The 12,899-nt window shown below is 36.2% G+C and overlaps 1 protein-coding gene across 3 annotated transcripts in view; it reads right to left on the bottom strand.

Moving 5' to 3' along the window:
• fat3a (FAT atypical cadherin 3a) overlaps positions 1-12,899 on the bottom strand; it is a 167,837-nt gene that overhangs the window by 29,881 nt on the left and 125,057 nt on the right. For all 3 annotated transcript variants that reach the window (XM_079885843.1, XM_079885844.1, XM_079885845.1), the window contains exons 12-20: positions 10,592-10,788; positions 7,712-7,865; positions 7,398-7,631; positions 5,860-6,249; positions 4,248-4,462; positions 4,025-4,162; positions 2,536-2,679; positions 2,255-2,452; positions 1,362-1,586 (exon numbers count right to left, since the gene is read on the bottom strand). In XM_079885843.1, coding sequence (XP_079741969.1) covers positions 1,362-1,586; positions 2,255-2,452; positions 2,536-2,679; positions 4,025-4,162; positions 4,248-4,462; positions 5,860-6,249; positions 7,398-7,631; positions 7,712-7,865; positions 10,592-10,788 — 1,895 coding nt within the window. The remainder of the gene's footprint in view (positions 1-1,361; positions 1,587-2,254; positions 2,453-2,535; positions 2,680-4,024; positions 4,163-4,247; positions 4,463-5,859; positions 6,250-7,397; positions 7,632-7,711; positions 7,866-10,591; positions 10,789-12,899) is intronic.

Below are 12,899 nucleotides of genomic sequence, written 5' to 3'. Positions count from 1 at the left end.
GCACATAACTGGTGCTCACGTGTGGTAAAAATAAACGACGCGCAGCAGAAAACATGGAAGGAAGCGCTTTTGAGTACCAACATTTTGGGCCAAAATGTTGGTACTCAAAAGCGCTTCCTTCCATGTTTTCTGCTGCGCGTCGTTTATTTTTACCACACGTGAGCACCAGTTATGTGCACCCCTGCACATGTAGTTAATTATCATTACTCAGATGTATAATTACACTTTAACACGGACGCCTTAAAATAAAGTGTAACCACACATAACTATACAAGAAATTGATTCACAAATTACACATTGAAATCAAAATTAGAGTTATGTTGTTTTTGACCATGTCTGACAGAATAAAATAAATGAAATACAATGAGTAAAATGACATTTTAGTATTCTTTTTCTTATGGGAAAATGGACCAAAAATATTGACAACTCAACTCAACTTAACTAAAAAATAAATAAATAATAATAATAATAATAATATTAATAATAATAAATAAAATATATATATAAAATATAAAAATGAAATGAAAATAAAATATAAAAATGAAAATAAAAATAAAAAATAAAACGACCAAGTCAAAAGTTTGTATGAATTAATGATTCTAATAATTCTGAAAACATTTAATATAGAAGTTTATACTTAAATGCTTGAAATGAGAAATTATAAATATTTTACGAATACAAATTTCTTTACAAAACTAAAACAAAAAACAGTTGAACCTTGAAAAAGCGAAGATAGTTTAAGATCATTTTAATTTGAAAACATTTTTTTGTCTAGCATAATTTCCATTTTTCCACTGTTATTTTCATAGTTTCATGATGACTTTATTATCGTTCTAAAAAGTAAAAAAATTAACTAAAAATGGTTTCACTTTATTTAGATGCTCCCTTTAACACATTCTGTTGGCTAAAAGTAACGTTGCATCTACATGTCAACAAACTCTCATTAGGGTGTTAGTAGAGTATTAGTAAACTGGTAGGGTTAGGGTTACAAGTGCATAAGTTTACATGTAGTTGCAAAGTTACTTATAGTCAGTAGAATATCTGTTGGTGGACCATCACAATAAAGAGTTAGTAGATATTAAGCAGACAGTCTACTAATACTCTAATGACAGTTAGTTGACATGTGCTTGATTGGTACAGATAAACAATTATATAACACTTTGATTTTATAAAAAATTTTTTTATTAATTACATTTATTTGAATCTCAAAGAGTCTCAATGTAAACAATTTGAGTTGTAAGGGTTTAGAAGACTGAAAAGCTTGGGAACTCCTGCTCTAAAAGATGATAAACTGTCAAAATACAAATACGACATGGTGTGTGTAAAGAAAAGGCCAACCAATGGAACACACACTCAAATACCTTGAAAAGGCTGCTCTGCTGGTGTGTGTGTCCGTAGGTCAGTATATCAAACGCATCTTGGTCTGTCGCGTGTATCTGACCGATTACACCTCCTGGAAACTCGTCCTCCATGGTGACGATGTGCACGTGTAAAGGTGACGCCACTGGCTTGTGAACGCTCTCCTCTATCACACGCACCAACACGCTCGCCATCGACGACAGGGGCGGCCGACCCGAATCACTGGCCTAGAGTGTGAAACCGCAGACAGTGATTGGCTGAATCAAGTGTCAATCAAACCACAGAAGGATTATTTGAATTGAAATGTGTGTGTGATTTGATTAAAATGCAGCTTTTTTAAAAATATAATTACGGTGTAATTTGCATAAGGATAAAAAGTAGTGACAGTAAGACATTTATAATGTGTGTGTTACAATGTAGATTTAAAAAAATGCTGTTCATAAATCATTTGAACTCTCTGTTCATCAAACCATTTTGAAAAAAAGTATCACAGTTTCCACAAAAATATGAAGCAGCACAACTGTTTTCAACATTGATAATAATAAGACATGATTCTAGATCATCAAATCATCATATTAGAATGATTTCTGAAGGATCATGTGACTCTGAAGACTGGAGTAATGATGCTGAAAATTCAGCTTTGATCACAGGAATAAATTAAATCTTAAAATATATTTAAATAGCAAATAGTTACCTTAAATTCTAATAATATTTCACAATATTACAGTTTTTACTGTATTTTTTTATCAAATGAACACAAGAGACTTCCGTTATAGGAATTCCTTAAGGAATAATATATATATATATATAATCTTACCAACGTTTGAACGGTAGTGTATAATCAAGGTTTACATAATTACATTTACAAAAATGTATTTCCAGCATTTCTCATTACCTGCACGTGAATGATGTATTCTGTGCCCTCTGACCTACGAAACACCCGATTGGACGTCAACAGCCCCTCTCTATCCAGTTTAAACCACGCCCCCTCATTTCCTGCCAGGATATGGAAATGGAAAGGGGGGCCGTTGTGGCTGGCGTCCTTATCGACGACGGACAGCTGCAGGACACTCGTTCCCAAAGGCTTGTTCTCCTGTCGTAGAGTAAAAGCTCATGTTAAACTGATGAGATTACTCGGACGTGATTGGCTGATTTACCCGTCGCTCATTATCGTACCTGTATAACCGCGGTGTGATTGGCTGGGGTGAAGGTGGGCGGGTTGTCGTTGACGTCAGAGATGTCGATGTTGACCTGAACTGTTGAGGACATGGCTGGCGTCCCGCTGTCAAGAGCTCTGATGGACAACGAGTAACCAGCCATCTACAGATACAGAGAGAGAGAGAGAGAGAGAGAGAGAGAGAGAGAGAGAGAGAGAGAGAGAGAGAGAGAGAGAGTTAAAAACATACAGAATAAGAGATGAAAAGAGAGTACAAAGTAAAGAGACAAACACACATCCATATATTCTCTTTCACTTTCACTCTGACACTGCCTGTGTCATAAATAGTCCATGAGAAGCTGACAGATCGTCTGAAGCTCTACACATACAGACACGCAAACTCAGTTTGTAACTCTTTTTTTTAAACGTCCAAGACCTTAGAACTGCTCTCTTTATTGTTCTTCTCCAAAATGAGGGCCTCCCATTTTTAAGGTCCTAAACATGCTTGAAAACTCTTTGCATGTGTCAGAACTGGGGATAATTTACATCTGATGTGAGTTTCAGAGGTGTGGCAAAATGGCTCAACAGCGCCACCTACAAAATTTCAACGAAGCTCTCCTCCTGCTACGTTTCTTAAACGAATACAAAAAACGGCATATAAATGTAATGTCCCAATACCTATGAAAAAGATTCTTGGAGCGAAGCCCTAAACGCAACAGGAAGTCAGCCATTTTGAATTTTCTTTTCCTAAAATGTTTTCGTCATTTGATTTTCCTCTCTGTTCATTAAAAGGGACTGAATTTTATTTTCTCCCAAAACTCCACTCATAATGTTAAACACTATTCAGAAGGGATTCTTTTCCTAAATGAATCATTATATTTTCTCTCTTTTTTTTGCAGCTTAGTTACAATTAATGGACTTTGGAAAGGATTTACACTGAGAGTTAATAGAGTATGTCTACACCATACATCAAAGTCGTATTTCAAAAGAGCCAGGAAATTATCCGACCCCCCTTTAACCGTCTATAATTGAACAGACTCGGTAAGCTGAAAACAACAATGACTTCATTAAGCTAATTGACATGAGAGTAAAAAAGGAAACTTTGCATATCATCCAAAGAAGCTTTAGCTCCATCTAGTGGTCGCAGTGATATAACATTATGTGCCACTTGAAAAAAACCTTTTGCAAATTTTCACTCATGTAAATACAAATGAAGTTTGAAACATAATGAGCCAAATTTATGTCAAATATGTAGCAGAATCTGTCTCAGTCACTCGATCAATGATAATCTCTCCCGCCTTTTTTTATCTGTTATGTAACGGTATTACAGGTGTAATACCGTTATCTTAATCTCAGACACAAGGATAATCTTTTTTAATAATAAATTAATCCCTACAACCAAGTCTGTTCTTAAAGGCTTTCATGTGTGAATGTCTGCCGTGAAATATTTAATTTCTTCTTGTTTTCGTCTGTTCCCTGATCTGTGGGATTTTGTCCCATGTTCCTCACCGTTTCTCGATCCAGCTGCTTGTTGACTTTGATCTGGCCCGTGATTGGCTCGATGAAGAACTGGTTCTCTCGGTCGCCGCTGACGATGGAATACAGGATGTCGCCGTTCGCGTGACTGTCGATGTCTTCTGCGGTCACCTAGGCAACCGTGACAAAAGGCCGAATTATAAGGCGGATCTCAAAAGACAAAAATAAGACTGATGTGAATTTCATGACATCTTACCTTGACCACAGTGTCTCCTATGTTAGCGTCCTCACTAATAGACACGCTGTAGGCGTCGCGGCTGAACATGGGGGCGTTGTCATTGACATCCGTCAGGTTGATGTTTACCATGGTAACAGCACTGAGGGGCGGAGTTCCGCCATCCGTGGCCTCCACCGTCAGGAAATAATCCTTGCAGGACTCAAAGTCTAGCGGTCGAGATACCGAGATGGCACCTGTACACGGCACAAGGGTAAACATATAACTCAATACAGACTGAATATATCAGATAAAATAATATATATTTTTTATTATAACTATTATATAAATACATTATATCAATTAAAAAGAAATACATTCATATTGTAGCCAACTTCAAACATTCAATTTGATGATTTTTGGACATCATATGCACATTTGAACATCTAATTTAAAGGTACACTATGTAACTTTTGGCCCTCTAGCGGTTAAAAAACAAAACTGCATGTATTTTGCGGAAGAACATTGTTCTGGTTGTGCTTCGGCTCTGTGTGACTGTGTGGATGAATATGGTTCTTTCTCAAAACTGAAGAAAGAGAGAGATTATCCTAACTCTCATAAAACATTCACTACTAGGCTTAAGAGATATAACTAGTTTAGGTGGAGAGGATCTCAAGCTGACTAGCTGAAGACGTTACTGTAGCTTTACCCATTAATAGACACAGTACTTCCTTGAAAATAAATTCCAGCACAGCGCTACAACAACCATAACTAGATGAGTACATTTTGTTGGGACAAACTTTGATGTTGGCTTGACAAAGCCGTATAAAAGTTTGAAAGTTTTATAAGCTTTAAATTTTGTGAAGCATTACAAGCATGAATTAACATGTTTTAGCACATTGCTAGCATTAATTAACGTTGTAACACACTGCTAGCATGAATTAGCATGTTTGTAGCATGTTTTAACATGTTAACATTAATTATGTTGCTAGAATGTTTTCGCACATTATTAGCATGAATTAGCATGTTGCTAATAATTTGTTAAAATTTTAACACATTGCTAGCATGAATTGCTGAATTACATGAATTAACATGTTGGTAACATGTTTTAATACATCACTAACATGATTTAAAATGCTGTTACTGAATTAGCATGTTTAAGCACATTGTTAATGTCAATTAACATATTGGTAACATGATTTGGGGGAAGTGAACCCGAGGTTACCCAGTGAGTCAGTCCTAGAGCTCCTCCAGTCCGATTTTAAACAGGTGATTTTCCGGGGGTTTGAGATTTATCTGCTCCATGTCAACCTTTCTCGCTCGTTGTGAAAACTAACCTCTGCCACTCACACACCAGACACATGTCAAAGTAGCCGGAGCAACTTTTCTCTATTTACCGATATGACGAGATGTACGGGCGAGTGACGGATGTACGCAATTTCCAGTGAAACCCATCCCGACAGGTCTTAAATATAAACACTTATAATAGGCTTATCATAGACAATCAGGGTAAGACAAAAACACGTTTTGGAAGAAGGATTGATGAAGCATTGACTCGTTATTTAAATATTGTTAATTTTGAACACAAAAAAGTTACATAGTGCACCTTTAACATTTCTGTGTAGTGTACATAATCTTATGTAATGCATCTCACCTGTATTGATGTTAATGGTGAAATGGCCCTGTTGGTTTCCAGACCTGATATTGTAGTAAATATCAGCATTGGTGCCGATATCTTTACTCGCCGCGTAAACTTGTACCACTTCCGTACCCACTGCGACATCTTCAGGAAGCGTTGCCAGATAGTCCCTCCTCTCAAACACGGGCGGATTGTCGTTAATGTCCAGAACCGTGATAGTGATGTTCGCCAGAGAGGAAAGGTGAACAGGAACTCCTTGATCTGATGCACGGACCGTTATATGGTACGAAGACTGAACCTCGCGGTCCAACAAACGCTCCAAAACCAAAATCCCGGATGATTTATCAATGGAGAAGTATCCATCAGCCGAGTCAACAAGGGAATAAACCACTTTACGATTAACACCTGCAAAATAAAACACATGCAGGATTCTATATCTACAAAACTACACCAAAAATATTCAGTTTTTAGAGATTAACTTGGTTTCTAGATGGTTGAAACTGCTTATTAATAGTAAGCTAGTTGACTCTTTTAGCATCAACTATTAACTTAAATGGAAACATTTTTATGCTGTCGAAGGTCAATGCATTAAAATATTGTTAGCATGAATTAACATGTTTGCTAACATGATTTAACATGCTGCTAGGATGATGAATGTGTTTGCTAGCATGACTTAACAGGTTTTAACACATTGCTAACATGAATTAACATGCAATTTTTTTTTTCCACGAATTAACATGTTGCTAACGTTATTTAACATGTTACTAAAATGTTTTAGCATGCTGTTAAAGCATGCATGCACGTTGTTAATATGAAATAACAGTTTGCTATCATGTTTAACACATTGCTAACATGAATTAGCATTTTGTTAGCATGTTTTAACATGTTAGTATAAATTAGCATATTGATAGCATGTTTTATCACACTTTTAGCCTGAATTAACATGTTAAAATCTTTTAGTATGCTACAAGCATGACATAGCATTTTGCTAGCATGTTTGAATATGTTGTTAACATTAATTAGCATGTTGCTAACATGATTTAACACACTGATGGTATAAATTAACAGGTTTTAACATATTGCTAACATGAATTAACATGTTTCTAACATGTTTAAGTACATTGCTAACATGATTTAAGTCATTTGCTAACGTTTATTAACATGTTTTAACATTGCTAATTTTAATTATGATTAATTAACATATTGCTAGCATGATTTAGTATGTTCCTCGCATGAGTTAACATTGTTAACAATTAGTATGTTGCTACCATGACTTAACACATTGCTAACATGCTTTAACACTTTGCTAGCTTGAATTAACGTTGTTAGCATTATGTAACACTTTGTTAACATGAATTAACATTTTGCTAGCATGTTTTACCACATTGATAGCATTTTCTTAAGTTAATTGCTAGGCTTTGCCAGTGATAGATACATAGTGGATGAAGCTTAAATACTTATTATTGTAAAAAAACTAGTTATTGTAAAAAAGTTGTAACCCCCTCAATGAAAGCATATGAGACTACAGGTACAGAAGTGGGACATGCTCGTACCTAGATCAGGGTCTATGGCTTGTATCCGGGTCAGCAGAGCTTTAGTGGCGGTGTTCTCGTAGACGCTAGTGGTGTAATGGGGCAGGCTAAACATTGGAGGACTGTCATTCACATCCAAGAGAACCACCATCACCTCAGCTTCACACCACAAACCGCCGCCATCCGTCGCACGGGCAACCAGAGAGTACCGAGCGACCTTTTCGCGGTCCAGCGCCACGGCAGTCCTCAGCTCGCCTGCAGTGCGAGAAAGAGTCTTATAAGCGAACAGCAACGCCATAAACAGGACGTCTCTTTAAACCCGAAGACTCTCAAACCTGTGCGTGGATGCATTATGAAGTCTTCAGCTCCAGAACCCAACAGAGAGAACTGGATCTGTGCGTTTGAGCCGGCGTCAGCGTCTGTGGCTTTGACCTGGAGGATTTGCTTATTCAGGGGGACGTCTTCAGACACGGACACCGAATACACGGCCTACGGACACAAACATGCTCTGAATGTTTTCGACTCTTGTAGGCACATTTAAACACTTGCTTGGAACATTTTTGCCCATCGTAGGTACAATCAAACATTCATTTCAATAATATTTGGCCATTATAGGTACAGAAACATCTGATTTGATTTGATTTGTTTCTTGCCCATTACAAGTGCATGCAAACGTTTTTTGGCCTTCACAGCCACTTTCAAATGTTCAAAAGTCAATCATTTCTGGCCATCATATACACATTTGAGCATTTTTAGCCATCATATGTGCATGAAAATGTTTTTGGACAATTTGCAGGTACATTCAAATATTCAATTTGATCATTTTCGGCCATTATAGGTGCATGGAAACATGATTGGCCATCACAGACACATTCAATTGGATCATTTTTGGCCATTCTAGTCATTTTATCGTATGATAGAGGCATTCAAATGTTTTTGGTCAGTAGGATGATTCAAGATCATTTCTAGCCAATTTGCAAATGATCATTTCAATTGTTTGAACATCTGATTTGATCATTTTTGGCCATTATAGCAACATTCAAACGTTCAATTCAATCATTATTACCATTAATAGACATGCATGAACATCTGATTTAATAGTTTTGGGCCATCATATGTGCATTCAAGCATTTTTGGCTATTATTGGAAACATTCAAACGTTCAATTCAATCATTATTGGCCAATATAGGCACACATGAACACCTGATTTAATTTTTTTTTGGCCCATCGTGGGCACATTTGAATATCTGATTTGAACATTTCTAAAAATTTGACATGCTTTTGGTCACATGTAGGCACATTCAAACTTTTAATGTGATAATTTTATTTTGCATCATTGGTATGTCTGAATATTTGATTTGAACATTTTGGCCATTTTAGGTGCACTTATTGCGTGAATTGATTAGAATTTTTTGGGCAAGTAGGCACATTATAGCCTACTATAGTTAGAATGCAACTATATGCAGTACAAAAAAAAAAGTGTTTAAAGTCCCCGTGAACCGGAAGTTGCAAACGACTTTTCTCCAGTGTTATGACGTATTTGCAAGTGAAACGGAATATTGAACAGAGGGCAGGGTTTTACTTAGCGCTCCTCCTCTCCATCTCTCGCTCATAGCAGACTAACGGTTTGAGGGGAGTGGTTAAGCGTTTTCAAACCAAGCCGTCAAACCTACTTCATCAGAAAAAGACGCCATTCCAGAACGGAAGTAACTTTTCAGATTTTGATTAAAGATTACCATGGTAATTTTTTTGTTTTTTTTATATTTACTTGCACGGATTAATTGTTCACCACAAGACTAGTAATATGCGCTAACAAAGTAAATAGGGTCAATTTTGATTTCATGGGGACTTTAAATGTTTCTTTCATGCATGAACATTTTATTATTGATTTGCTCCAAAATGATGCACCTATAATGCTCAAAAATGCTGCATACTGTATCTAGGCAGCTCGATAAGTTTTGAGACTTAACCTAAATGCCCTTGCTAAACAGACTGACCTAATTTTCTGCTAGACCTCATTTGAACAGGTCATGTTTTATGCTCATAGATCATTTCTCCTGAACTTCTTGGCAGCTGTAAGTGGACTCACTGGTTCCAAAAATATTCCTGGCTTTGGCTTGTAATCATTCAGGTTTACCATGTAGATTTGAAACTGCCAAGCAAACATGCTCAAAAAATGCACTGGTTAGATTTTCAACAAACTAAAAAACAGCAATATATATATATATATACATAAATAAGTGTAAGGCTACGTCTACGTTAATCCGGGTACATTTAAAAACTGTATTTTGATTTCAGAATGCTTCAAAATGTTTTCCTAAAGTTTCTCATCCACACTGAAACATCTGAAAATGCTTAAAATCACCTTACTGCGCATGCGTTACACATAATAAAAGTTCACATGATGATACCGAGAGAGCAGACATAATAAAGTTCTCAAGCTATTCTTATGGCACGATCATTTTATTAGCAAAATATCCCACCACTCAGTGTTACACTCAAAATCGCATGGTCTAAAACGCAACTGCCCTCATGCCAATTCAACCTTCGCAGGGAGTTTGATTGACAGGCAATCTGACCAATCATAATCCGCCATCCGCCGAATCCGCCATTTTGTTCGACAAAGCAATCAGGAGAGTTAGTAGATTAACGTCTGTGGATTTGAACTTGAAAAACGGTGTCTACTGACATCTTTCCACAGTTGAAACAACATTCCTTCTGATGTTCATTCATGTTTATTTGATGCTATAAATTAACTAGAAGGAAGAGATCATCGGTTCACGAGCAGCTTTAACTGAGGCTCTAAAGCGATCTGTCACGACACATTAAAGAGCCACAAAACGGTATTTATTGTTTAAATTTCGTTAAAAAATTACCCAAATTTGAAAGTTGAGATTTTGTTTTATATAAAAAGTAACCTGCTCTGTCCGGTCTGTTGTCAGTGTCCTCTCAGCTCGCAATGTATTTTTCACTGTGTGAGAACATGATGTGGTGTGAGAGCAGCGTGGCTTGTCGGACATAGCAACAGAACAGTAACTGAAGGGGACGGGTCTTTGCGAACGGTCAGTTGCGAGTAAATTTTGCAATATGAAGACAGATATGAAGACAGAAGGCACGTGTTCAGCAGGTTTTCAAACCGTTGTGATCATGTTGATAATTTAGAGGCATATCAATTACGACACCGTAGGCTTTGCAGGGTTAAATGTTTTACTCACCGGGTCACAGACGGGACTGTTGTCGTTGGTGTCCATGACCATGACCTCTACGTTTGCCATGGACACGTGAAGTCCGTCTGTCGCCGTCACGTTGATAAGGTACCGTTCTTGTTCCTCGCGGTCTAACGGTCGCTTAACGTACAGCTTCCACTCTCCCTGAACCAGACCCAGAGCGAACACGCCGCCTCTGTTCCCACCTACACACACACACACACACACACAAAGAGATTACACTGGACACTTAATCTCTCAATAGTCTGTGACAATTTAAGCAGCAATAAAATCCACTACCGATTGTAACACAACACACGCTCACTTTCCAGGATTATCTGAATGTCTTAATAACCTCCATTAGTCCTCTCAATGATGGCACGCTCATTAGTATGAATTGTAATAATCAGTTCTTTTTATTCACATTTAAATGATCACCACTGTCATCAATTACGCCTTCCAGATTTATCACACGTACTGAAGTCCTACCCGGCTCATTTGGACAGGTCATCTTTTAAACCTCAAGCAGACAGAGGTGGAAAAAAAAAAAAAAAAGAGGGAAAAAATGGGAGCGAGAGTTAAATGGAAACGACTCTATAATCAAAGCAGCCGCGTTGACAAGCATCCAATTACTGTACACTCATAGTACAAACACGCGCTGCCTTATTCATCTAATAAAGAGAGTAATTTAACTCAGCTGGGGGCTGATATAACACAGAACAGCTTCTATCTGAGACGCGTCAACAAAGGCCTGGACGCCTTCCGACTTCATTTCTCTCATCCCACGCTCTCGCTCACTTAGTTGAGGGGCTGTTTAGCGTGACTTCGACAAGCTGCATGCTTTTTCTGTGCTTTATAAGCAATGGCTCGAAAGCTTCTGATGTGTATAATGCAATCATTTGTCATTTATCATTTCAAATCTCATGATGTTTGATTTTTTTATTTTTTATTTTTTTGAAAAAAGCAATATACACTACTGTTCAAAAGTTTGGGGTCAGTATGGTTTTTAATACTTGCAAGGATGCATTAAATTGATGGCAGTAAATACATTTAAAATGCTACAAAAGATTTGTATTTTAAATTAATGCTGTTCTTTTAAACTTTTTATTTATTAAATAATCCTTAAAATGTATTAGTGGTTTTTAACATCGACAATAATAATCAGAAATGTTTCTTGAGCAGCAAATCATCATATTATAATGATTTCTGAAGGATCATGTGACACTGAAGACTGGAGTAATGATGCTGGAAATTCAGCTTTAATCACAGGAATAAATTACGTTTAACAGTTATTTTAAAATGTAATAATAGTTCAAAATATGACTATTTTTACTGTATTTTTTGATCAAATAAATACAGCCTGGGTAGGGATTTTGTAGGGATTTTTTTCAAAAACATGAAAAACTCTTATTGAACCCAAACTTTTAATTGGTAGTGTATAATGCAATGACAGCGAGTCATTTTAACCCTCTGATGGTCTTTATTTATGTCTACACTCTGGGTTTTGGGGTCTCTAGAGACCCCAGAAAATAACATTTAATTTTGTAACAAGATAATAGTTTTTTTTTTTTACAAATGTAATTTTATTCTGTTTGTTAATGTTTTTACTCAACATTTGTGCAGTTTTTGGAGAATTTATGATATTTTTTAAATTTCTATAAATAAATTAATAAATAAATATTTAAATAGCCTTTTTACAAAAAAACAGCATTTGATGTAAAATTCACTTTATAAAAGACCCAGATTTCTAACTTTCATTCATGGGGATAACATGGATGATTTTAAATGGTTTAATGTAACATTTTTGCCCATTTTTTGGAAAATGCAGTTTTAAAATAAAAAATAATAATTTTAACCACTAGATGGCTATAGAGCTCCAGTATATGCTATTTGCTATTAGACTACCTGAAAGATTTCTTTTCACAAGTTGGATTCAGTTGGATTCATATCTAAATATTATAAAATCACAATTATAACAAAAATAAAATATTTTTGTCAAAGTTTAGCATTTTTTTGTACCAAAAAACCCCCCAGTTTTTCAATAATGTTACATTATGATTAGAATCAAACCTGAACAAAATGTTACAAAGAGAAATGTTGGAGTCTTAAGATTTTATCATTTATTTCAATCATTTATTTTTAATCTAATTCTAGATTCTAGACACACACAATTGTGTGTGTGTGTGTGTGTGTGTCTGAGAGATAAAGAGAGAGAGAGTGTGTGAGTACACATTGTCGATGTGCCAGTGTCACCACACCACTTTATATTTGAAGTGGTTTAGCATTTTGGATGATTTTATTTGACAAATTATAGCCT

The sequence above is a fragment of the Squalius cephalus genome, assembly GCF_949319135.1.
Source record: "Squalius cephalus genome assembly, chromosome: 11".
Classification (NCBI taxonomy): Eukaryota; Metazoa; Chordata; class Actinopteri; order Cypriniformes; family Leuciscidae; genus Squalius; species Squalius cephalus.
Note: the sequence above shows the minus strand (reverse complement) of the source record. Positions and strands in the feature narration are given on the sequence as shown.